Source organism: Ciconia boyciana, chromosome 2 (assembly GCF_034638445.1).
Source record: "Ciconia boyciana chromosome 2, ASM3463844v1, whole genome shotgun sequence".
Taxonomy (NCBI): domain Eukaryota; kingdom Metazoa; phylum Chordata; class Aves; order Ciconiiformes; family Ciconiidae; genus Ciconia; species Ciconia boyciana.
In genome coordinates this window covers 164,127,138-164,153,868 of record NC_132935.1, presented here as the reverse complement: position 1 = coordinate 164,153,868, position 26,731 = coordinate 164,127,138, and the positions used below count along the sequence as shown (strand labels likewise).

Here is a 26,731-nt window from a genome sequence, read left to right as displayed (position 1 = left end):
GGATGGAAAAAGTCATTGATAGGAACATGTTACAACTCTGTACTCCATTTTGAGAAGATTACTGTCTTTCTTACAGAGTGGTCTCTGTGGTAGAGAATGACAGTTATGGAAAAGGTGAAAGTGGAGGCAGTGCAAAGGGAAATGGATGGGTCTCTGAGCAAGCAACAAGTCCTGCTGAATGATTTCCAGTACCAACCAGTGTGGTGTTGTGCTCTGATGTATCATTTGCTTGTCATCATTGAATGCTATGCCCTTTTTTCCTATAGACAACACATTTTCCAATTGTGTTTGTAACCCTAGTTTCAGCCATCTGGTGAGACAACCGCTTTTTGTTATTACTTACCAACGTGGCTGCTCCTTTAGCTCCTGTGATAGAGGTCTGGGATGTGATGCTGAAAGACCAAGGATCCGAATCTGAGCCCACTGGTAACTTTACAGAGGACAGGTAAGAGGATCAGGGAAAGTAAAAAGTGGCTGTGGAGGGAGGGATCACCATTTGCTTATGTTCCACAGCTTTTCAGCCTGAGATCTGCAGAGCCCAGACATGCTAGAGGAAGACAGGGCTTGGATGGCTCAGTTTCTCCCTACAGATTCTCTAGAATCAAAATGCTGCTGTGCAAAGGACAGTTTTCAGCTGAGACAGCAGCTCAGCACTGTTTGGATTGGAGAATTAGGAGACTAGATGGATGAAAAGATGGTTAAGAAATGCAGAGTGGTGAGCAACCAGCATAAAAATCTTTTCTCTGCCTTAAAGAGCTGGAAGGAAAAGTCTGTAAGTGATTCGATAGCTTCATCTCTGCTAAGATGAATAAAGTGTTGGAATTTTACAGGAATGCCTTTACATTTTGATGAGATGTTTCCCTTGGTAATCTACAGGCTGCGTCCACCCACTTTGCCACCTTTTCTGCAGTGTCCATGGAAACATCAGGGTAGAGCTAGTAACGAAGTACGTGGACACCAAAAGCCAAATCTTTTTTATTGATGATGTGCACAGCCTTGTCCTTTGGAGGACATTGGAGGATCCACTGCTAGCTTCATCTGACCCTTCAGGTGGGAGGTTTCAATACTGACATATGATATCTAGCCTAGAAAAGGTTAAACCATCCTAATCTAAGGTAGCATAAATAAGGCCATTATTTTTTTGTAAAATAAGTTGTGAGCCCCCCAAAATGACTCTTAGTGAAAATGGAAGCTGTGGGAGCTAAAGACATCTGATGCAAAGAACTCCTGTGGAAAGGGATTATGACTGATTGTCAGAAGGGCTAAAGGAAATGAACACAAGCAATCCTGGCTGAGCCACAGTAAGCCCGCCAGCATGTATTTTAATTAGATACTGACTGAGTGCATGAAGCATTACTCTGTAAATTTCATACTCGAAGCTATCAAATTTGAAACTGCTGTAGCTGATTGCTGAAATATTTAGGAGTGAATTAACATGAATGACTAAAAGGTCCTACAGCTCTCCTGCCTATAAGAGCTCTCCTATAAAATGAGGCAACACATGCAGCTTTGATTCAGATTCTGGGAGACAGATGTTCATCATAGGGAAGTATTGCCAAAGGTGACACTAATTAATTGCTGTGAACAAGATGGGCGTCAGAAATCAAATACTCTCGTGCCTAAAGATGATGCCTCTCAGGATTTAAGCATGTTGGACCAGATCTTCAGTCACTGTAAACTGTCATAATACTGTGGCAATGAAGAACAGCTAAGTATATAGCAAGTAATAAAACTTGCAGTGTAATTTCTTCTCTCGTGAAATATTGGATGGAATTCATCTCATCTAACTTCAGTTCTCTACAATGCAGCTGTTCCCATCTGAACTCACTGATCTCAGCTCTTTTCATAGTCAAGGGAAGAAACAGACAGAACTGGGATGTGAGTCAACAGACTGACTGTAGACATTGAGTTTAGGGTGTTTTGAAGTGAAGCTGGACTTCTCTGACTGTATTGATTAGATGTCCACTAACTATAAAGGGACAGTGGAGAAACCAGATCCTCTGTAGGTACATTATAAATAATGACTTTTATTCAGCCCAGTCTTACTTATGATGGCAGTTTGTCAAGGCAGAAAATTTCCTAGGAACCAATGTCTCATTTTCTATGTGCTTTTTTAAAAGTTCAGTGTCCTATACTGGACATGTTATGAATGTCTTGCGCAGAGACTGAATTATTAACAGGAACCTCTGCTTAGTCTGCAGTCTGTCTGCCTGCATTTATTTCTATTTATCAGCATAATTTCTAGACCTATTGTTTACCAAATGGAGTATTGTACTGCTGCTGACTGTAGTAACTAGCAAAACTGAGATGACTGAAGGGCAAGAAGTAAAATGAAAAAAACATTATGTACAAGTTCCTTGTTTTTCTTTCCTAACAGAAGATGTCATTTGTTTGACTATCAGTTTGTTGGCAGTTAGATTTCTGCAAGCAATTTATATACTAATGCAGATGTTGCAAAAGCAAACTCTATGGTAACATTCAGTAACTTCAGGATAAGTTTTATAATTATGCATCCAGTCTGAGAGTCCTAACTCACAGAGATGATACCTAATTCTAATTTATTTTGCATGGATACTTAGCTCACTGAAGTAAGGCTAGTCCTTATACACAAATGCATATGCTTACATGCCCAATATGGATTCAAGTGGCTAAATTTAGGCACCTAGAATGGAAAAAATGCAGCAAGCAGAATTCAAAATAGAAGTCAGTTATTCTTGGGAAAAGAGTGATGCTTTTCTTCAGGGATGACACAGCACTATTAGGCTACAGAGATGAAAAGAGATAAATTATGTTGACAGCTGAATTATAGGCAAATGTATGTAGAAAATCCCCATTTTATGCATTCTTCCACTCTCTAAGCCTGGTTCTCCTGTATATACCTCCAGTATTACTTCACTGAAATCCACATGGATACAAAGTGTAAAACTGGAGTATTATTGCTGTGACTGACAAACAAATATTTATAAAATTGCTTCAGATTCATTTACCTGCCAACTCCTGAGTAAAATTTTAGAAGCTCCTGCACTAAAGCTGACAGTGTCAGGCAACTATGTGAAGAAATATCATGAACATTTTTTGCTTGTTTGTTTGTTTGCTGTGCTGTGAGCTCCCAGAGAGCTTGCAAACAGTTCTCGGGGAAAAAGAAAAAAATAAGTGATTTTCAAGTATTTCACTAAATGTTAAATGAGCAGTGTTGTCAGATGATGGCAAAAAAATAAAACAAACATTGCATCAGCAAAAAGTTTTTCTAAGGAAATTCCTGACATGCTGAGTGTGGTGCTGTGATAACCCCCCACAAGGAAATCCTAAAGTGACTTGGCAGTTCTGGGGCCAGAAATTGCTGGCAACTCAGCTACTAAAATAATTGAGACCTCAAAGAATTCAGAGCAGCCTGCTCAAGGGAAGGATCCTCTCAAAACTTCATCTGGTGAAACTGCACTTCAGCAAGGAAGCTTTCAAAGGCAATGATGAAGCTTGTCAGAAATGACAGACTGAAATGTAGGGAAATCAGTGAAGACCTAATCAAACTACCATGTTCTGGCTGCAGTCACCTGCCATGTGCGTACACTCAATCCACAGCAAACAGAGAGTAAGCACCTTAACCTGTCTGTTTCCCTGAGACTTGTGAAGGGCTGGGAATTGCAAACTGTGAAAACATGGGTCAGCTGACATGCAGTGCGGGATTCAGTACAAATATTAAGACACGCTGTATTTAGGTGTCTCCACGTGAGCTAGGTGCCTCACTCTAGTTAAAGGAGATCTACTCTATCCAGCCAGTGGAACATAGAGAGTGAGACCCAAAGAGATATCTCTATTAGACAGAAAAGTACTTCCCAGCTTTCATTGGGTTCACTAGATCTCCACTCTCTATTATATGAGCCCAGCATTAAAATATGGAGACACCTACATTTATTTTTCTCAGTCCACGAGAGAAGTCCTGTCCATAGTAACGCATTTAAACTGCAAGACTTAGTTGGGTGTCTAAGCCTCAGTTCAGAATGGAAGCTACTATAACATGAAAGGTGACATTGAAAGCCACAGGTGAACAAGTTATTTCAGCCAAACACATATCTTGCAGAAAACAAAAACCAAGACAGATTAATTGAATCAGAAAGATCCAAAGAGAAAGGAGAAATGGGAGAGGAGAGAAATAAGTTATATGAATTTCTTTGCAAACCTGTCTCTCAATTGTATGCTGCATGTTCCCAAAGGTATTGTAATAAGAGTTCTTCCTATTAAGGCCTTAACAGTAACCTATAAAAATATTTCAAGTTAAAAGTATTGGGGGTTTGGCCCTCAAGCTTTGTTATTTATTTTTCTTTAAGACTGCTGATACAAAAAATTCACACCTTGGAGAATGAGCATTGTTTGAAGACATTGCTTGTGAAGTGGGAAAACAAACAAAATTTAGGAAACAGCACTGAAAGCTACATTCTGCAGAAAGCACTACAATAGAAAAAAGATGAGTCAGATTCAAGTGTAATCAAGGGATTAAAGTTGTATGCAGAAAGTGTGGGTCTCAGTCTTCATTTGATTGTCTACAGTCAGATCTCTTTCAGCATCAGTGAAAATACAGTTTAACACTGCAATCTAAATGGAAAATGCACAATATATTTCTGATAAAAGAGTGAAAGAGAGAGGCTAAATAGACATTCCTTTCTGCTATGTGAAAATCCAAAATTTACTCCCATAGAAGTAACTGGAAAGTTATTTGGAAATAATCAGGTTGTACTGAGGATCCATCAAAATGTCAGATCTACTTAGAGGGTATCAGTGTGGCTTGAACTTCTGAAGCCAAATTAGGCAGTTGCTCTCATGACACATTTTCCTCCTCCCCCATTTGTAAAGGGAAACATTTCCTGATAATACATTTAACCATATTTTTAAGTCCCACTGTTTTAATTGCAACTATGGCACAGGTTTATAGAGGTTTCACTACTTATCTAAGTATGGATGGGCCAAAGCAAGTGCAACTAATGATTTCCTGAATTGGGATCTGTGTTGTCATTTGTGTAATCAGTAGTTCCTCCTCCTTCATGTGATCCATGCGGAAAGGAGTAATTTATCCTTCTAGTGAGACACAGGAATAATTTCTTGGATAATGTAAGAAACCATGGGAGGAGGACACCTTGAGACTTGAAATACAAAGATAGCTGTATCAATAAGTACGTGCCACAGATCTCTGGATGATGGGAGTATCACTCCACGTTTGCCCTGTCCTTGTAATCATCTCTCTGCAGTAGATACTGGTCCAACTATCTTTTTTAGCCTCTTCCTGACAAGTCCAACTACCCCTCCCATCACATATGATACGGACCAGCTAGGAGTGCATTGACCTAGGTACTTTTTCACCTAGAGAAAGGTGAAGGAAAAAGTGTTGTCCTGTAGTCAATACACTCAGATTTTTGCACAAGATGTCTGCCAGGCACTGATGTCTAAAGTCCCTTCCACAGGACAAGGACAGAACAGGGCTAGTAACAGTGATGATTTAATGACAATTGTGGTCTGTGATAGGATCTTCTCCCTCCCCTTGCCCCAGGGTGGGACATCTGATCTTAAAACCTTGCCGGGATGTATTGCCTGTGTTTTCCCTCCAGGAAGGTCCTGGGCTGAGAGGAGGCTCCATGCCTGCTTGTTTGGACAGGAAATTTGTCTCTGAAACTGCTTTGCCAGGGACCTTTGGGATCGCCTCAGAGCAATGGTGTCCAGGCTGCCAGTTGTCCTTCACAGCCTGACTGTCAGCTGGAGCAAGGCACCTGAAAGTCAGACTGCAAGGCACCCAGATCAACATCCCCTGATGTGGCAGCTTTGCTGTCCCCCAGCCAGCTAGGGAAAGAGGAGCATCTGGCAGTGCCTGCAGCCACCAGAACAATTCGCCCAGACTATATGAGCTTGGTGCTAGCTTAGGTTTGTGGGGCTCTAGGGAACCGGTGAGCTGATTGCATTGCCTTGGCAATAGGATGTGCAAAACACTGAACTGGGGATACTGTCACAAGGAAAAGCCCTGTGTTATTGCATGAGAATACTGTGTCTGCATGAGTTCCACGGTAAAGAAAGCCAGAAAATCTATTTTATGCCTAAGGGGTGATGCTTCCACCTCATTTTCCTCCTCTGCCCCCAATCCTAAGGTTTATACTACACCCCAGAGACTCACTATTATGAACCATTTCAAACAATGGAACTTTCTTTAAATATCACAATTTTCTCCTCCATCCGACTTACATTCCTCATTCAAGTGTAATTGCAAGTACTAGCTTGCTGAAGAGGAAGAAAGTATGTGCCTTTACTTTGTCAGAGTGATTTCTGTTATCCTGAGCTGTGCTCGTTACCAACTCTGACCCACCATTATTTAAGGAAACCATTACATTCATTATTAATAAGAGCCTTCCAGCTAACTTTCCTCCCTTGCAGACATTATTCTGGTTTCAAATGTCATCGTGTGCTCTTTTCCCTATGGCATTCACTCACTCTGCAAGAAGCAGGGGGGACTCCTCCCATTCCTTTCCCAGCCTGACCTTTTTCAGATCTGGCATACCTAGATCAATTCACCTGCCTCTTTGAAACAGAGCTGAAACTGATGCAGTCAAAAGGGGACAGGGCAGTACAACATGTTCAGAGATTTGTAGCTGTTTTGAGCTGTCACAACATCTCTGGAAGGAGTTTAACTTTATTAGCTTAGGGGATGAATAAAACCTCCGATACGTACTTAAAATTGGATCCACTCAGATCCTGCACAAGAGACCTAAAACCTACCTGAGGTCCCAAATGGGGATCCAGTCTGTCCACCTTCCCCAAAAGCCTGCATCATTTGATTGATGACAATAGGAGTAAACCCTGCATTTTGCACGGAGTATAGAGAAAGCCTAGGTAGAGGTTGAGGCTAGGGTCAGAAACAGAACCTAGGCTTTTTGAGTGTTTTGATCCACTGAAGTCCTAGCAAAAAGTGCAAGCACCACTCTGCATCCAACCATATGTCTGTGATCGCCACATACTCATCTCTTCCTGATACCAGAGTTTTTTCAGTCCAGGTTCAACTTCAAGAGGTGATAGAGAGTGTGCTCATTCAAGATACTCATAGGACAGATGCAGCAGCTGGAGCTCAGCCCCAATAAACTGACCTTAAGACTCGTGGTGTCCCACTTAGCAGATGAGCAGTCCAGTCATCATCCCTGCCATTGCTCTGCTGGTAACACATCCATAGAAGAGGGCTCTGGATCTCAACCTGGAGGGACGTATTTGATATTTTCTGTTGGTTCCCTTTACTCTAACTGAAAGACATCTCATCCCTCTGAGAGGTGATGCAATATTTCAGAGAGACAAAGTTGGCACCTGATTCAGTCCGATTCCACCCTTTGGGTACTTATGTCTTGTGTGACGTTTGTTATTATTATTAAAACTGTTTATCAAGTTACTTAGTTACTTAGTTGTATTGTAGAAACTCCTCAGGGTTCCAGACATGGCAAGGACCTTACTGTGTTAGATGTTACACCAAGAGCTGGCCATGCCTTTCCTCCAGCGAGGATGCTTTCTGTACAGTTTCACCACTGAGAGCAGTGGGAATACTTGCAGGCTTAGAGTTGAAGATATGTCTAAGTCCTTTCAGGAGCTTTAAAAAGAAAAAAAACACACCACCAAACAAGCAAGAGGGAGTCATCCTTGTATGGGCATGGTTGCAAGCAGTATCTGAAAGTCATTCGGGCAAGAACTGAACAATTGGATCCATGCCATGATCCCATATGGAGACTCGCTCCATCCAATTGATCAGAATTGTCACATTCTTCTCCTGCATTCCTGAATATCTGCGTATCGATCTCATGGGTCTTAGTCTGTTTCCTAAAAGAACAAGGCTTATGTTTCATATGCCATATCCACATGCACGAGTGTGTGTGTATATCTGTGTCTGTATATGTCTCTCTGTCTCCATTTTAAGTCTTTGACCAATTTCACCCATAAAGCCAGACAGTATGATGAATGATCCTACAAGTTTTATAGAAGGAGATGACGGGGAGAAGAGTCCCCAGGCACACCATGACTGAGCGAAAAGCTGCAACATGAGCTCAGCCCTTAAAGAACACAGGGATCTGAAGGGGAGTGACCTTATAAGCAACACAGCCAACGAAAAGCTTTGGTTGGACTTTGCAGTCAGCTGTAAGGGGAAAAGCCCTGGAAACAAGACTGAGGGAATGATTTGTTTAATCCTTAGATAGTCACAATTTGGGGTTGGTTTGTTCTGTTTCAATACAGCTTTTAACATTATGAGGCTTGGGTTCTGGACAGTGCAATAAACACAGATAAATTATATCAGAAAGCCATGGAGCAGCATGCTGGAAAACCTTTCTGGTTTCAGGGCAAATGACCTATGTCTGTGCACATGCAGCTTCAGGCTTCCTTTACCAATTCTCATGAGTTCATGTAATCCTGTTGCATGTGAGTTTCCAGTCCTGGAGGTGGACGTTTAAATGCAGTAAAAGATTGTGCTGGATTTATTCCTCCTTTTGCATTTTCATGAAAGCATTCATATTAATTGGAAGCATGCAACTTTGGGTTATGGTTTTGTTTTCTTTTAATAATGAAAGGAAACAAATGTTGGTGTGCAACTGACAGGAGAAAAAACTAGGCAAGCTTAAATATTTAAATGCATTCAAACCGTTGAATAGCCAGAGGAAAAAAGAAAATGCTGCGTTGTGAAAACTTTTGCTGGTGTGTGAGGCGGATTCCAGGTCTACTAGTGTATATAAGTGCCCATCTCCTTGCTGTGATATTCACGCTATATTAAGTGGGTTTCCTGCATGGGATTAGGGATGTAAGCCTCCTTGTAGGTGTTTTAGAGAGGGGGAGAAGCTGTTGTTTTAAGCCTTTCTGAGCAAATGACAAAAGGCAAAATAATTCAGCAAGGCCCCAGAGAAAGATGTCCACATACTTCTGCTTCGAAGTAAGGCTTGCTAAGCTTTTGCAGACCCTGAGAATTTGTTGGGACTCTTTCCTCTGTGCCACCATGACCTTTATGCCAATCGATTTTGATTTAAAAAAGAACCAAGGAGGGTGGTGGAAAGGCAGCATCTCAGGGAGGAAGAGGCACCACTTCCCTGAAAGGAGACCACTGGCAACAAGTGACTAGGGCAGGCTTTGCCTCTCAGAGGTGATGGGCAGTTATGACACTGCTCCCTGTGGAAATCCATCATCTGGGCTGGGAAGGAAGAGGTCATGTCTGCTACTGCTCCAGAATTGTGACTGAGGCTTGTGTGTCCCAGAACATGGCTGGCCTTTTGGGAACAGCCCCAGTTGCAGCTGTGGGCAGGTACCAACTGTGATTCACAACACAGCTGGCTGTCCTCTGAGCAGATGGGATGAAGCAGAGGAGAAAAAAAAAATCTTATGCTCATTGCTGGCACTGGAAAGACCAGGGCTTGGCGTGATGCCCACAGTCTAACAATACCACAAACACATCCATTGTATGGAGAGGCCTAGCTGGATGCAGAAGGCAGGAAGTAATTAGACTCTGTTAGGCCCAGGAGCTTATGGGCCCCAACAGGGTCAGGTGTCCAAATCTGTAAGACTTCAATTCCCTTAGCACCAACAGCCACCCTAAGGCAAAAGAGCAGAGGGCCAGAAGCCCCTTGGGCAAGTGTGTCAGTGTGCGTATAGCATGAAGATATGGGATGACCTTGTTTAGCCTTCACTTGCATAGGGGTCCAGTCTGGCAAGTATCCATAGATGAGAAGAGCAGGACAAACGTCTCTTGTTTCAGAGACCAAGAACACAAGAAACAGCCACGCAGGCTGCTTTTGGGTTGCCTGGCTAGGAGGCTGTACATTCCCAGCTGAGGCATGCTGTTGGGAAGTCTTACAAGGCTTGGTGCTGTTGAGGAGAAAGGGCTTCCCGTGGCAGCAGGGGAATAGCAAAGAGGAGGCCCCACAGGCTTGGAGATTTGGAGGAAGGTGTGCTGATGAATTTGGTGACCAGCAGGCTGGAACCCTTTTGCCTCTGGGGTACCCAGGAAGCCTGGAGACTTATTCCTCATTATCTTGGAGGTGGAGGTCCTCATTGCACCTAGTAATATTGCATCTAGGGGTGGGGGATGTCCCCTTACTCCTGGAGGACTGGCAAAGTGGTTCACATTGCACATAGTGTCAGAGAGGATTCCCCCTTCCTTCCTGAGGCTTGTAGGGAGTCCACAATGCACTTTGTGCCTGGGCAGTGGGGGAAACCCATTGTTCCTGAAAGTTTACGGGCAATTGAGTTAACATTGCACCTAATGCCTGGCGGGAGGGGGTGGTGGTGAAGGGAGGATTGCTTCTGGAGGATTGTGGGGGGTGTCTGCATTGCACCTAATTTTGGAAAGGGGTACCCATTACACCTAGAGCCTGGGCAGTGTGAATCCTCTTGTTCCTGGAAACTTTGAGGCAGTGGAGTCCCCAGTACATGGGGGGGAGTGGGGGCAGAGGAGGATCCCCATTATTTCTGGAGGCTCGCGTGGAAGGTATCCCCACTGCACCCAGCGCCTGGGGAAAGGGATCGCCATTGCACTTAGTGCTTAGGAAGGGGGTGACCCCATTGCTTCTGGAGGATTGTGGGCAGTGAAGTCCTTATTGCACTCAGTGCCTGGTGGAAGGGGGAATCCCTCTTGCATTCACTGTAGGGGCAGAGGAAGGTCCCCCTTGCTTCTGGAGGCTTTGAGGGTCGCGCTCCCCCGGGGAGTCCCCAGCCGCCTCCATCCCCCAGGCGTCCTGGGCGGAGGGCGGGCTTGGCTCCCCCGCCCGGCTCCCTCCCTCCCTCCCGGGGGTTTGCCCTGGGACGCGCCGGCGGCGCCGGGGCTGGCTCCTCGGCGGCGGGCAGGGGTCAAGGGCAGCAGCGGGGGGGAGATGCCAGCGCCGGGGCAGCGCGGAGGCTCCGGCTGAGCGGGCAGCGCCAGCGCCGGGAGGACCCCCCCACCAGCCTCGCCGGCCCCATGGCGGGGCGGGCGCCGCAGCGCAGCCTCCCGGTGGCGGCCGCCGCCGCGCTCCTGCTCTTGCCCGTAAGTGCCGAGGCCGGGGAAGGGGTGGCGCGGGGGCAGGGAGGGAGGGCGGGGAACGCCCCACGACCGCGGGGAACCCACTCGGTCTGTGAGGGAACGGGGGCTGTGCCCCCGGTCCCTCACAGGTCCCGCCCGCCTCCGGGTGCTGAGGGACCCGTCCCGGTGACCGTTACCCGCTCCCTCACAGATCCCGCCCGTTCCCGGGCTCCGAGAGACCCCGTCCGGGAACCGTTACCCGCTCCCTCACAGATCCCGCCCGTTCCCGGGCTCTGAGAGACCCCGTCCGGGGACCGTTACCTGCTCCCTCACAGATCCCGCCCGCCCCCGGGTGCTGAGGGACCCGTCCCGGTGGCTGTTACTCGCTCCCTCACAAGTCTCGCCTGTCTCCAGGTGCTGAAACACCCCATGGCCGCTCACCTCTGGATCTCCTCAGATCCCCTGGGCTGAACCATGGCCCTTCTTGATCTCCCCTTCTCTGTGAAGTAGCTGTCTCCCCGTCCCCTTTCCTTGCCAGAAAAGGTCCAGCACAGGGACCCCACTGGGATCGGAGCTCCCTGCCCCAGAGGAAAGGGGTTTTTCTGCCACCACCCAGTTCAGTGAGGCAGTGGGTGGCCATGTCTGGTGCCTGTTGCCCCCAGCCTCTCGCCCTGGTCCCTCTCCTCGCAGCATGTGCTCAGCATCCATCGCTCTTTCACCGCAGGCATCAGCAAACAGCGGTGGCGAAGGGCAGGGCTCAGCCCGCACATCCATCCAAGTGTTTGCTCCAAGTCTCTCTTGAGCAAAATGTAAGAGAGGCTTTTGCTCATGGTCCTTCTTCATCACCAGCTTCCCCCTGGGTGATGCTGGGATGAGGTGGAGATAAGATTGGCCTGTGTCAGACTGGACTTAAAACAGCTTTCCAGCCCACGCTCCTAAATCAGACTGTCTTCTTTGGTGGCTTGTTTTAAGTGATGGTGTGGTATTAAGTTTTAAGTGTGGTAAGTGATAACTTGGAAAGCAAATGTGAGAGATTAAGCAGGAGGTGCATTGGTCTTGCACAGAATTTGTAAAGGCTGTTCCCACCGCATTAAAAAAGTGTCAGTGACCCTTCTGGACCATAGTGTAATTGGCCCATCTTTAATATTTCCTTAGATAAAGAAAGAAAAGCTGTTCTATTTCCTTATGTTCTGTCTTCCCCCCTCCCCCCCCCCCCCCTTTTTTTTTCTCTCTGTCTAATTTACAAAGAAAGATAGAGGGACGCCAGGTCAGGAAAAGCAACAGGCTCCAAAGGCAAGCAACAATTTAATCTTAAAACCTTTGTGGTAGCTTTCTTAGAAGACAGAGAATATTTTATCAGCTCCGCCAATGTCTTTTTTTCCCCAGTCCGAGATCAGTGCACAGGGGATCAGAGTGGCATGGGTCTACACCCTTGCCGTTTTAAATCCCAAGCCAGTTCTTACTGATCTTCGTTTTAGTCCCTCTTCTCTTCCAGGCTGTTTTCTCTTGATTTCTTAATGGGTTTCTTGATCATCCCTTGGTGATTTCTTTTGGTCCATAAAAATATTTCAGTTTACATTTAGAGAGGGGGACTTCTTGCCAGTGAGGTTATCAAAAGTACCTAGGTACCAAGAACTGCCAGACAAATTCTTTTTCAATGAGTCAAAAAATGTCATGCGCTTCCCCTGAAGATGTGATCTATGGACAGTTTTCCAGTTCCCCTGTAGATTTTGGTAGTTGGGTTGCTGCTTTAAAAACAAAACAGCTGCCTTAAAGAAAGAAAGAAAGAAAAAAAGTTGCACAGACTAAGAATCAAAATGTAAAGTTTCTATAAAATGCATTTAGACTGAGAGAAATGTGTACTTGGAGTGTATTCTGAGTGTGCTTATATGGAGGAGCCTGTTTGGATGTAGCATACTTGTGTCTGATACAGACTCATGTGTACGCCTGTGCGGTATGTGGAAATAATGTGTTGGAAGACAATCTTCAGCCTTCTGTATAGAACAGCTCTTGTTGCTCCAGTTGTAGCAAAAGCAGAGCTTTTACTGTTCCTTTTGACGTGTGTTTTCATCTGCAAATGTTGTTGGTAAATCTGTATCTCTGCTTTACAGCTGGATGAAACTCGGCACCAAGAAGCTTAAGAGAAACGTTTTAAAACTTTAGCTCAAATCCAAAGCTCTTAAGTTCCTGTTTAACTTGAAAACACTTCAAAGTTGACTCGAAGTCAATGGCTCTATTCACATTTGTGGATTTGAGAAAAGGCATAGCTACTTGTGGGAGCAGGCCCTTATGCGATTAAGGAAGCTTAAGTTTTCACAGCAGCTGAGCAGTTGTGTTTTATGGGAACTGCAGGTTTGCAACACTTATGAAATGAGGCAACTTTCTAGTACAGAATTAGATCTGCCACATGAAAATGCTGGTGCAAATGACCTGTCAGATTTCACAGGGCTGGTCAGCAAAAGGGTGAAGACTTGTACAGCAGGCACTGAGATTTATGTTCTCTTAAAGGGTTTCTGTACATACGATACACTGGAAAATGCATTTACTTGAATGTGAAAAACAAACAAACAAACAAACCATAAAACAAAGGCAAATTAATCTTTTGACATCTTGATATAGAATCCTTGCTGAGTTCACATAATTTGGAGGAGGGGGGATTATTCATCAAAAACAAAAGCAAAGCTTGCTGTAATTCATGTGCTCTCCTGAAGCTGTTAAAACAGCTGAGCAGTTTGAGTATATCAGCCAGCGGGGACAAGTTAAATAATATTCCTGGTCTGAGACTGCCAAAATTCAGTCCTACTGTGAATTAATGCAGTATAAGCATCTCATCATGAGAAGCCTTTCCTGGGGTAGTACTTTGGCAGGGTTTAAATCTGTAGCCATCTTGTGGTAATTACTGGCTGTTTGAAGGAGGTAGTTGTATGCAAGGAAGAACGGCTGATGTTGGCTGACTGGTAGTTTTGCTATGAAACAGTTCAGTGATATTCATAGCTGCCTTTAGCTAGAAAGAAAGCAGCCTTTAGCTTTTGTTCATATAAGGCATCTGTTTACATATTATTATCCTGTCAAGAGTGGATGAGAAATAACGATTAAGTCCTCTAAACTCTGTGGTCTTCATATTGCAAACCAGAGTACAGTTGTGCCTGCCCTGCTTCTTGCATGCCTCTGCTGAAGCTGGTGGAGGAAGACAGTGCAGGGATCTCATTGCAGGGTATGCACTATCAGGTGCATACTTGTTTAGTTTCAGTCTCATAGGTTATATCTCTACTCATACATTAGGATTGCCAGGACAGCTCTTCAGCCTTCAGGCCAAATGCCAGAGAGTGGCTTGTGCCCATACTATTAAGCTCCTTCAGCTTCTAAAATGGGGAGACTGTGTGCAAACTGCCCATTGAGAATGGTCCATGGTGCAGCCTAACTCCCAGATCATTCCCGGGAACTGTTTGAGATACCGCTAGATTGCTTGGGGCAAAAACGTGGCCAGGAACCATTCTAAAAATTTAACAGTATAAATGATTAAGTACTTAAAACAGACCTTTGCACTGTTTGATTTATTAGCTTAGATGGAGTATGCTGTACTCCCATTGCTCAGGGCTCTCAATGAGTGCCTGAGGGAGGCATTTTCCTCTAAGGCAAACTCTTCATTGCTATGAATTCAGCAATCAGCTTTCTTTGTGTTAGAGATTACTGTGGGATCCTGCTGGTGATGTGATGATCTGAGAGATTCAGGACGAGAAAAACAGGGTAGTGGATAATATCAACTTTTTAAAGAAGAGTGTTTCTGTTTTCTTTTTATTTTCATTTTGCCCTATATATTAGTAAACCAAGTATTTAAAAAAAATTATATTAGAACAAACATTTGCACACTTCTAGAATTTTTTAATAGTTCTGCAGATTCTATTTTTTTGAGGGGGGGGTGTGAGGAAGTGTGGGTGGTAAAAACAGGCTACACACACTGCTGAATTTGATCATTTTTAGTTTATGGCACTTTCAGGTTTGCAGCACTGCAAACACAAGAAGGAGGCTTTGGAGAAAAGATGGTTTAATTTAGATAAAAATTTTATCCAGTAAATGACATTTCTGCAGGAATTTACTTTTCCACTCTGTCTATAAATTGAAACAGATAGATCAAATCTTGATCACGTACATGTCCTTCTTTCTTTCAAACTACAGCGGTTTTAATCCCAAATGTAGTCTGTTCTCCCTTAAATTCCTTTCCAACCTAGATGATTCTATGATTCTATGAAAGTGCAAACATTAATTCTTGGATGTAAAGCTGGAGCTGTCCAGCGAGCCACATGGCACCTCCTTGCCTCCTGTAGATACGCAATGATATGTATCAAAGCACTGCATAAACATTGCCTTTGCCTCCTTATCTTCCTATTCATAACAACCAGCCTTGAGAACTAAACACTTCCTGCTGGTTTGCTTTATCAAACTATTTCTTCATACAGAATTACTTTATTTTACTGCTAATCCTTTTTTTAATAGCTTTGAAAATAGTGATTTTTGATTTGAGCTGGCTACTGTTGGGTGAAGAGCTTTATGTGGGGTTTTTTTTCTCTGAAGAGCTGGCTAAATTTTGCTATGGCCCTTATTACAAGAGAAGACAAATAGAAACTAGTCATTTACCATCGCAATCAGTCAGCTAACAAGTAATGTCCTTCAGATGAACGGCTGCTTGAATTTCATCAATCATGTCCAAATGTATGAAAATTTCTGGTTTCTGGTGCCAGTGTGGGGATAATTGTTAGATGCTTCCTGCAGTGCTCTTTGACATATAGTGCGTCATGCTTTCGTAAGTACTGATCAGTTCTCTGGGTCTGGGATCCTTTGGATTGGCTCTCACCAGCAGAAGTTCTGCTGGCTCTACATGATCTTGACAAAGGCTGTGCCATTTGGGAAAGTGCTGTGGCAGTGACAGTGGCGTTCTGAGAAAGCCAGTTCACAGAGATGTGTTTCGACATCCTGTCCTGACCTCTGGCTCACGAGTACCTCATTGCTGTGCAAGTGAGCCCACGTTGAGAGTCAGGTGCTGGGAGCGTGCTGCTCCTGCCCGTGCATGTCTTGTTCCCCAGATTGACAGCTCTATTGTGGAGCTTAATGGGTGGAGAACTTGGAAGCTGTCCTTCTCTGGGAATGATCAATTAAATGGCATGTGTTTGTACAGAAACGCAGCTTGTTTTCACTAAATAAGAAAGAAAATCCATTTGGTATTTCAAGAGCTGAAAAGTACTTCTTTAACAGAGCTGGAAGAAAGTGAAACTAATTAAAGCTCTATAAAATTTTGCGTAATCCTGGCTGAATAACTATCCACTCCGGGTTGTGTATGCCGGGAAAGTAAATAGTGAGCAATGCAGCTGGAGATTAAAATACATTAGCTGTCCCCACTGCAATGCTAAACCCTTGCCCTGGTAATAGTAGCTGAAGTGCCAGAGAACTGGAAGGGAGCCATCTGCCTCTGGGGTCTATGGGATAATCTCTCTTGCTGTGACCCAGGTCCTGGGACGTGAGAGGCTTTCTGAGTGCTGTTATCTCTGTGCTGCCTTAGTTTTGGGAGTGCTGTCCTCCAGCAGGGGTGGCTTTTCCTGTGGAAAGGAAGTTCTGGGAGGAAGGAGGAAAGAAGGCGAAACCGAATAAAAGGAAGTGTGCTGATGAGTTTGAACAGGTTGCCTGCAGGGCTGCCAGCCAGGCTCTGCTAGCAGGTCTCCCAGTACATGGACTAAAGTATCAATTCCCTTTGAGTGGCAGTAGCAGACTCCCACAGCCCAGACATAGCTTGGGTTTCAGGAGGCTCATGCCAGCAGAAGCAGAGAGATGGCCCGTGCCCCAGCACCAGTGGCTGTACTTTGTAGTGTGGCCACCACAGGCATAACCTTTCTGCTTTCTCAGTTCCAGTCCACAGGGCTACTCAGAGGAGTGCTGTGCTCCTGCTGTTTCCTTGTTTTGGGGGTAAGGAGGTCCAGGGACCAGTCTGCTCCTTCTGTTATTGACTGACTCAAAGCAGAGAGGAAGGCCAGGAATTCTCTGGCTGACGAGAATGATGTCTCAGAGCACATGACAGGATTTTGACTAGGTGAGTTCCAAATCAGATGGAATGAGGATCTTTCCTCATCATGGCTCATGTTCTAACTGCTGGGAGATCAGCTATTTAGTCCATCTTGAACTTGAGAGACCGTCCCAGGTGTAACAAACTCCTACTTGCTCAAAACAAGTGTCTTTTCATGAATATTTTCAAGTCTTGTCAGACTTTCAATGTTTCTTTCTTTTGGACAGAAAAAAAGTTTAAAAGAAAATTCTATCTTTAAATGTAAAAATAATTTAAAAATACCTTTTCATAGTATTTGGCATAATATTTTAATTACGATTATGTGAACAGAGTCCAAAATATTAGAAACATGAGTGAAAAAAACCTCAAAGCCTCTAGATTTCTGGTTATTGTTCAAGATACAGTCTGTAAACTGTTAATTACAGCATTGCCAATAGGAAGGGTTTGGTAGTAACTGTTACGTATTATTATTTTTACCATAGGGTCTATATGTCCTAGAATCAAGGAAAGAAAAAATAATTTATGCTGGAAGGGACTGCTAGAGGTCTCTTGTCCAGCCTCCTTCTCAAAGCAGGGCTAATTCCAAAACCAGATCATGTTGCTCAGGGCCTCATCCAGTTCAGTTGTGAAAATCTGAAAAGATGGAGATTTCACAACATCTCTGAACCTCTTTTCCAATGCTCAGCTCTTGTCATGGTGCATAATTTTTTCTTCACGTCCTGTGTGATTTTCCCTTGCTGCAACTTGTGAATGATGCCTGCCTCTTGTCCTTTTGCTGTAAACTTCTGAGAAGAGTCTGACCCCTCTGTAATTCCCCTTCAGGTAGTGAAAGATTGTTGTTAGAACTTCTCTTGTTCCAGTCTTGGAATTAAATTTCACTGTGATATGTGCTTTTCAAATACTAAAGGTGGGCTCCAGCCCAAGAGTTAGCAGTTTAAGGAAGAAGCAATGGATGGAGAGAAAGGCAATTAAGAATGAGCCAGTGAGGTGACACTGGTCATCAGCAGTGAACTATCATGAAGTTTTGGGTCAAACGAACATTTTATGGAGGATATAGAGGTACCATTGTTGACATTCCATGGACAGTGAGAGCAGATATCACTAGCTGATTGAAGTTTTGATCCAGAATGGGAGATGAGTTTTTACCTTTTTTAGGTGGGAGCATTCTGGCAGAGACCTGAAAAACAAAGATTAGGAGCTCACATTTGATGATCTAGTATTGGGAGAGCCTGTGAAGGGAGGCCTTGAAGTGTAGTGGCAGTGTGATAATGATGGATGGGTGAATGATCTTTGCAGAGACTATTAAGGTAGATAAGAGTTTGCCTGGGAGAGCTAGCCAAGATACTGCCATTCATTTGGGTAAATGTGACTTTTAAACTTTTGCTACTCTGGTTTCCCTGTGTGTTTTGTCTCCAGTGCTTAAGTCATCTCATCCTAAAGTACATGTTTAAAGCAGAAGTGATGGATTGTTCCTTGATAGTGCTTCCTTCTTCCACTGAATATTAGGGAGCCTAAAGCAATGCCTTCTGAAACAGGTGAGGTGAATCACATTTGAGCTGCGGAGGAGATTCATAGTAATGGGATTTGGGTGGAAAGGGTGGGGAAGAATTAGTCACAGGTTTGGTGTGAAGACCTAGCAAAAGGGCAGACATGAAGGCAGGAGTGCTGTGAAGGGCTTGCTCCCCTTCCAGATTCTGAATATGATATCCATAGATATGGGGAATGAAGAACAAAACTCCTCAAGACTGTGAAATTGGAAAGTCTTTCCATTAAACAGTTTTATTTGAAGACAGCTGTAGCCTGTGATTCAAATGCTATTTTGCTCCTTTTTAATATCTCATGTTCCTTTCAGAGGGCATGGAGGCTTGGTGGGACAAGTCCAGCTCATGGGTGGTCTTAAACAGTTTTGCTTTTTATGCTGTGACTCAGAAAGGCACTTAGCACATGCATGGTTTTCAGTGGATGAAGAACCTTCCCTCTGCACCCTTATTCAGCAGAGCACGTAGGCAAATGCTTAATGAAGGCAAATCTCCAAGTTTCAAAGACAACAGTGAAGTTCAGTGGTGGACTCAGTGTAGCAGATGCTTGAGTTTTTAAAATTTGTTTCTGAATAAAGAATTTAATTGCATGCTTAGAACTGAGATGTGTTTAGTTGCTTTATTGAACTGAGGTCCTACTACCCTTCCATGCAGACTTATATTGTCTTTCTCCAGACTTCCTGGAAGAGCTGCAGAATATATGCTGGCCTCTAAAATCATAGAGCAATGTCTCCTGGATCATTTGGGGTTCATTAGCTAGTAGCACTATTTTATCTAGCCGCTTGGATTAACTTAGAGACAAGTAACGACAGGGAGTTGAAAGAGCTGAAGGATGACTTGAAAAGGAGACTGTTTTTCTTGAACTGTGCTAGCAGTCTTTCCTTCTACTGTAACCTTAGCTGTCTTAGGTTTCAGGTTGCAGGTTGCTGTGAAAACTTGTATTTAGACCTTGTATCACAAATGGAAATTATTTTTCTAGTGAAGCAGAGCCAAACAATTGTATACTGCCAAATGCCACTGCACTAGCAAAGTTAAGTTACTGAGTTGGAAAAGGCCAAAGATATCTTGAAGCAGAGGATTGGACCTTTTTTGGTTCTTCAACAAGCAAAGTATTTCCACCATGCTGGCTCTCTTAGCACTGTCCTTTAATAAGCATCTCTTTTGCATACATCTTGTGTACAAAGTAGCAACATGACAGTGTATATAAATCTATCCTGGCCACAGAAAAGACTGCCTTCCCCTCCTCTCCTAGGCTGTTCTCTCTTTTCCTAAGTAGCATTCTTCACTTTCCTGGTTGTGCATATTCCTTCAGGTGATTAGTAGTCAGCAAATATTCTGGCTCTCCTCACTCTCTCCCATGTATTGTCATCTCTTGTTAGAGAGAAAGAGCTGCTCAGATTAATGTTGGCATTTGTTATAAGTGCATTCCACTGAATACCTGGTGTTTTTCCCAAAGCATCTGTTTTCACACACAAGTACTGGTGATGGCAGGAACCCCTGCAAAACTTGCCAGATGCTCACCAGCCCTAGAAACCCCCTAGCTGTATTCAAACAGAGTATGGGTTTTGTCAAGTGTGGGGTTTGCTTTGATTTTTCTGCATCAGGCTCTTTCACTAATTATATTTTCATGGTGAAGTTAGATTCATGTGTTTCCTTAAACTGAGCTTCTGTGGACACAAACTAACAGTTGTTGCATTTAATTGGACCACTGCTCTGAGACAGTCCTTCCCAAACGTTCAGGTGAACACTCAGTCTCATTGTAGAAATGGTGCATTTGGAGAGCTTAACTTAGTAAGGTTACCTTTGAGCCAGGAGTATTTCTCAAACTAATTTATTTGACTTTTCTAATTGAAGAAATAAAAATTAAATACAGATTTTCCTTTTTTTTCTTTTTTTTTTTTTTTTAGTTCTAGGGCAAAACTACAAAGTAGCAGCATTCTTTGTGCTGAAGGCAATTTCACTCCACTGTTGATGTTAAAATGAGGTAGAATATTAAGGCCTCAGCACTCCCAGATGTTTTACAGAAACCCCTGGGAGGAGGTGCAGCAGGAGTCTTAACAGCAGTGCTGCTTCACAGAAATGAAGGGTAGGAACAAGCATCCTCCTCACGTGATCCATGCCATCACCATAGATGTCTACTCAGGAGGGGAAAGTGCTTTGACTTTATAAGGAGCACAGATGTCTGTTTTAGACTGAGACTTCACTTTTATGTGGCAATGGAGACATGAGATGGATCCTTCTCTTGTCAACTGTGGACTGAGCACATGTTTTGTGGTTGATAACTACAAAATTGTTTGGTGTTGGAAGGTCACTTCATCTTGCTCAGAAAAAGAAAGAAAACAGTAGCACTCCAGATAATTTTATAAGATGGTGATGTGTTCCTGTCTTCTGTAGCCATCACCTCTAAGAATGTTTTTATCTCTCCTTTTGTATATAGTGTCTAAAGAAAATTTAGGAAGGATTCATCTAAGTTACTCTGTCCTTATAGTGGGTGAGACCCAGCTAATGCAGTCAGTGGACGTCAGGGACTGATTCATTTCAACTTAAAGATTTAAAATATGGGACATGAACTGCACCTGAAAAAATCCTACTTCTCTTCCTGAATTGCAAAGGAATCCCCAGATGATCAGCTCAGCTGTTGCTCTCTTTATTTTGAAGTCTGAGCTATTTGAGATAAATCCCACTGCTTTTCTGTGAGTGGCTTTCTGATGAGATGCTGTTATAGTTCCACAGGATGGATTTCTCTAGGACCTTGTAAGTACTAGACACTACATTTTTTTGAAAGGGAGAATTTTTGCTCTGTTGCTTTGAGACCATGTCTCAGATGTCAGCACCTTTGCTTTTGTTCAGCATGCCACCAGTAGCTGTTTTACAGGGAGGCGTAACAGCTTTTTCTAAAAAGCTGGCTTTTATTAGACAACTAGAATATGGTATCTGGGAATTCTTCTGTGAGAATGGGACAGCAGAGTGTATGCATCTGTCCATGTTTGGCAGCATTCACTGCCTCCGAGCTCACCTGCCACATCTTGGCAACAAGTGTTGCGCTGTCATGTGTCATCCTTTTCCACTTCAACTCTTCCCTTCAGTTTTCAGTCATGCTGACTTCATCCGCTCTGCTACTTCTTATTGCTAGATATTTAAACTTACAAGATGCTGTCCATTGTATCTCTGTGGTAGCCCCATGCCTATATTGACACTTTTGGATCATAGCTTTGGGGGCTTGTTTATATTACTGTAGCCATTTCTTACATGTTTGAGAGAAGAAAACAACCTCTCCAATGCAGGTGAATTACAGTACCAGTGTTTATTTGTTATATATATCTATATATCAGTACTTAGTGGAACACAATAATCTTTCAAACCAGGGCTCTACGTTAGCTGTTTTTAAAATGAAGTTACAAGTCCTCTCTAATCTGCATAAAATAACCACAAATTCTGGCAGGAACTGGGAGGAGGAAACACTATAATGGGTCAGATATTTTTCTATGCCCAGAGCATAGACATGGAGACCATATGGATCCACTGAGGCATGTTACATACATCATATAATGTTGCATATGTGTTTTTATGACTTCATGTTAGTAATTTATGAGAGTACTTGTGTGACAAAGAACAAATTCTGTATAAATAAATGTTTGCAAGATTGGAACCCTTCCATTTGCAGAGGAGCACACACTACTATTAGTGTCTTGCAACTTCTAACAACTTAACAGAGCAGTATGTTACTCTCTGTTAGGTTGTTGGCCTTTTCATCAGCCCTTCCCATAACTAGAAGTGATCTTATGGTGAGTTCCTCTGATTGTGTCTCATAGTTGTATGCCCTCTGACAGAGATGAAGACCTTTCATGGATTAATGAAGAGCAGTGACCATGGCCAAGGGGAAAGGTCTAACAAAATGACCATGAGAGACACAGACAGTGATGCGCTAAAACAATTCATCCACTCCTTTCCTGAAAGTCCTCTCACATGTGAACAGGACGTTGACCAAAGGCTCCATATATTGTTCTGAAGAGTCAGAACTGGCCTGCAGACTATTACTTGGTGCCCCTGCTTTAGAAAGTAAGGGACTCCTTTTCACCTTAATCTCTGGCTCAGTGCATTGTTTTTATAAATGTCCACAGTGGCTCAGAGAAATTAAGATAGACATTTCTGTGCATGTTTCAGGTGAATGTGAAAGACAACATAGAACTGATTTGGTGGGAAGAGGTCATGGAATAGTAGCTGTCTTCTTAGGAGAAAAACAGTTTGAGTAAAGTAGTGCATTAGTTACTCAAAGCAACTAATATTTCAAAATATATACACAGTCACAGGCCCAATTATTTATCTTTAAAATTCCACATTACTTAAATTATTTTTTTTTTGCTGTTCTTTATTATTCTTAAGAGGATTTTTTAGGCTTTTAGGCTTGTCTGCTTTAAATAATACAATTTTTCAAAAGTATCACACACAAGAAAGCTGTTCACTGTGGTTAGTGGAGAGAAAATGAAAGCAAAAGTAACATAATATGTGGAAGGCACTCTTCCCTCTAGCCAAATGAACCTAGGTTGACCCTAAAGCAAATGTGACATTTAACCTTTCTTGTTCCTACACATGCTGTACTAAGCTTGACCTCTGTCTGTTCTTTCCCATCATCTTACGAAGCGGACAGCTGAACATGCAGTGTATTTACAGTACATGGAGATGTCTCAAGTTTCTTCTTTGAAGTGAGACAGTGCTTTGGCCTGTGAGGTAGCAGAGGGGTGGAGGGATAGAAGGGAAGAAATGCCTCTGCTATGTCAGCTCACGTGACTGGGTCTGACATGGGACATGACCACTACAGAGTCTGCTTTCTGGCAGGCTTGGCTGGAGTTCTGTGTCTTGTAAGATGGCATCTGCCCTGGCTACAGAACAGAGCTGCTGCCTTTCTCTATCTCCTTGACCTGACCATGCATGGTCAGTACCCTGGAAGGCTTTGCTATGGAAGGCAGGAGTTCGAGTCTCCCTGGAGGAGAAACAGCAGCTTCATGGTGTTTATTTGAAAAGAATGAAGTCTGAGAAAGGCTTTCTGTTTGTATTTCAAGACTTCCTATTTTGTAAAATAACAGCAAAGTGAGAAATAGATAGAAACAGTATTGTACAAAGAACAGTTGTTCTTTAGAGACCAACATTGCTCATGAATTCTATTGTCATGATCATTTGCTCCACTTCTTATTAAGTGACAAGGAATTCAGTGATATAAAAAGGGTTCTGCAATCACTTAACGCATCTTAAAGCACTGAAATGTAACGTCAACATTCATGGAGTATGGTTGTGTCCCTGAGTAAAAGCTGTCTCTATTATGTTAGAGTCATTCTGTGTAAATAGAAAAGCAAAGGCATTTTGTGTGTTACCACGGCTTTATATCCCCTCAGAAATAGTCAGGAAGATTTTGTTTCATAGTTTGAAAATGGAAGTTTCTGTCATTGATGTGTCACTCCTGAATTTTCTCACCACATTTAGTTCTGCCTTTCTTAAAGGGCTTTTCAAGAGCTTCTCTTGCTCCAAGCAAGATGTACAGTTCTGAGATGTACAGTTCTGTGGGCTTCTCTCCTATTATCTAAACCTGCAGCTTTCTTGAAGTGCCCATGTTGATACTACTGCTCCCTTTCTTGCTAGGATTTGCCCTCAGTGGAGGGCTCAGCGCTCTGAATTCTGAGGGTCAGAAACTTGTGGCTTTTTTACTGGCTAAAAAGAGCCAAGGATCACCTTACAGGGATGCCTACTTTTCCTATATAGTCAATGGAAGCACTTTCCTCAAGCCTTCTGAATTGCTCTTTGCCAATTGCTGTCTCTCTTGAATGTGTAAGGACCTTTAGCACCCATGTAACCGTTAAAAGTTAGTTGAAAAAATTCCACGTGTGATCTTTAATGGGATGTGATTAATCTTCTCTATTTTAGGCATCTACTTTTAGGTGAGATAAATTGTGTCCTGAGCTTTGTTAATGCTATTGACTAGCTCCCACAAGAAGAGGTCCAGGATAGGCGGTTCATTTGTAGATGCCTACATTTAATCAGATGAATGCCACCTGATGTCATGGAGCTAAGCAAGTATAACCGTATCTTCTCTGTCATGAGGGGATATCTGTACCTGAACCAATTATGAATAGGAATGGCTATAAAAGTGCTGGGGATTGTTGTACTCATGAATAAGAAAATCTATCTTGTGCTGCTGCTTTACTGTTTGTTTTGTTTCTGTCTATTCATCCAGATAGTTCTTCACTGTGAATCTTCTGTGAATCTGCCATTGTCTGTTCTGCTGGAAAAGTACTGTGAAGCTTTGTCAGCCCACACCAATGTCACAGGTATTTATTTCTCCATTTCTTGTTGGCTTCTTGTTACTGTAGGATCTGTTTTCAAAGTGTCCTTGCTCCAGGAACATCTTTTCCTGCTGAGATAAACATAGTGCCTCCAGCCTTGGGTTTTCATTGGCAACAAAGTACAGTGGTGTGACATGGAAAGAAAACTTTGAATTTTGCACACCTGGAAAGAGCTTCAGGTGAACTAATAATGACAGCCCATTTTCATAATTTAATCTGTTAAACTGACTATACTCACCAACTGATATGACAGTTGAAGGTCAATACAGTTGAAGTGTCTGTATGCAGGCTGGTCCAGACTCGTTGCCAAAGGCTGTCTGCAATTCTCCAAGTGCAGCATGGGACATGCAGGTTGGGCAGGCAAAGACAGGTGGATGTGCTAGTAAAATCCAGCCCTTGTGTGGCATTCACTGTAGAAACCGGGGTGCTCTGGCCAGACTGTCATCTCATATAAGCTAGGGATGAACCTTGCACCAATTCAGTCAGATCAATGGAGTATTTACCATGAAAAACACCAGTCCTTCAAATCAGAACACAGTACATATGTTTAACCTCAAAACGTTATCATTTCTGTTTTCTGATCCCACCATCAAGTCTCCAAAGCCTGATTCTAACGTTTTAGGTAAGGACAGAAGGCTTTTGTGACAGAGAGGTAGGGCAGGGGCACTTAGGGGCACTGGGGTAAAGGGAATTCCACGTACTCTCTAGAAGACTAAGGGCAGACAGCAGGAAGGAGTAGGGGGAACATGGTGCCTTTGCTTTCCTCATACCAGTTTTTGAAAGCAGGGCAAAGCACTGATTCTTGTGTTTGATTCTTGGCTAAAACGCACCAGCACAAAAATGATACTGTAAGAGATATGAAACTGGATCCAGCTTTGCTTCAGAAGTGGGAGAGGCACACTCACAGCCACTCCTCTGTGCTGCAATGAGTGATGCTACTAGGGGAAAAAGTAAGTTTGTTTCTTTCCCCTTCACTTCTCTTTCCCCCTTGTAAATCTTCATGGAGGGAGAAGTTTAAAATGTCTTGTAATAATGTAGATATTATAATTCAGCCAATTCTTCAGCCCTGAGAAATGACAAAGGAAATGAGGCTCAAGGAAGAAAAAATCTTTCAGTATAATATATCAGATCAATTATGTTTTATTCTGACTGTATCAATTCCTTAAGGACAATAAGCTGATCTAGATAAGCTGATCAGACTGAAGTCTGAAAGTTGTGTTGCCTTAACTGCCTCTTAATTTGCATATAAATGGGTGTGTTGACCTGTATTATGAATCTAGCCTGAGCTCTGCAACTTGTGCCATTGTGTTCCAGGGAGCAACTCTGCCTCATGTGGTATATTTGCTTGTATAAATTTTAATGACCATCTATTCCATTCTGTAGCTGGAAGCAAAGGAAAGATAGATGAGGTTCTGTGAAACCTTCCCCAATTTTGGACCTTTCTTTCAGGTTTTCTTTGCCTTTTGAATATTTTTGTGAATATTATTGTAAAACTTGCCATTAATTTATAATGTATTTTTCCTTGTCCAGAGCTTCTATTGCAAAAGAACCAAATTTCACACCAGGCTGTCTTAGAAGCTGGAAAACAATTTACTTCTCAATTGTTGGCAAAAAATAATTTTCTGGGCTATTTACATCATACATGAACACAGGGCATCTTCTCAGGCTGAGTGCAACTACTATAATAGAATTTTAATATGAAAAGGGAAGAGAGAAGTCACAGAAGCCTCTCTCCTATTGCACTATCATTGTAAGGTATCACTGATCAAAAAGGTAAAGCACTGCTCTGAAATTAATGAAACTTGATTGTTATATG

At 43.0% G+C, this 26,731-nt stretch overlaps 1 protein-coding gene across 1 annotated transcript in view; it reads left to right on the top strand.

Moving 5' to 3' along the window:
- The first annotated feature begins 10,829 nt into the window (after positions 1 to 10,829).
- Positions 10,830 to 26,731, top strand: part of CRHR2 (corticotropin releasing hormone receptor 2) — a 173,319-nt gene continuing 157,417 nt past the window's right edge. Inside the window, exons 1-2 of the mRNA XM_072851554.1 lie at positions 10,830 to 11,014; positions 24,807 to 24,900. Coding sequence (XP_072707655.1) covers positions 10,949 to 11,014; positions 24,807 to 24,900 — 160 coding nt within the window. The 5' untranslated portion in view covers positions 10,830 to 10,948. The remainder of the gene's footprint in view (positions 11,015 to 24,806; positions 24,901 to 26,731) is intronic.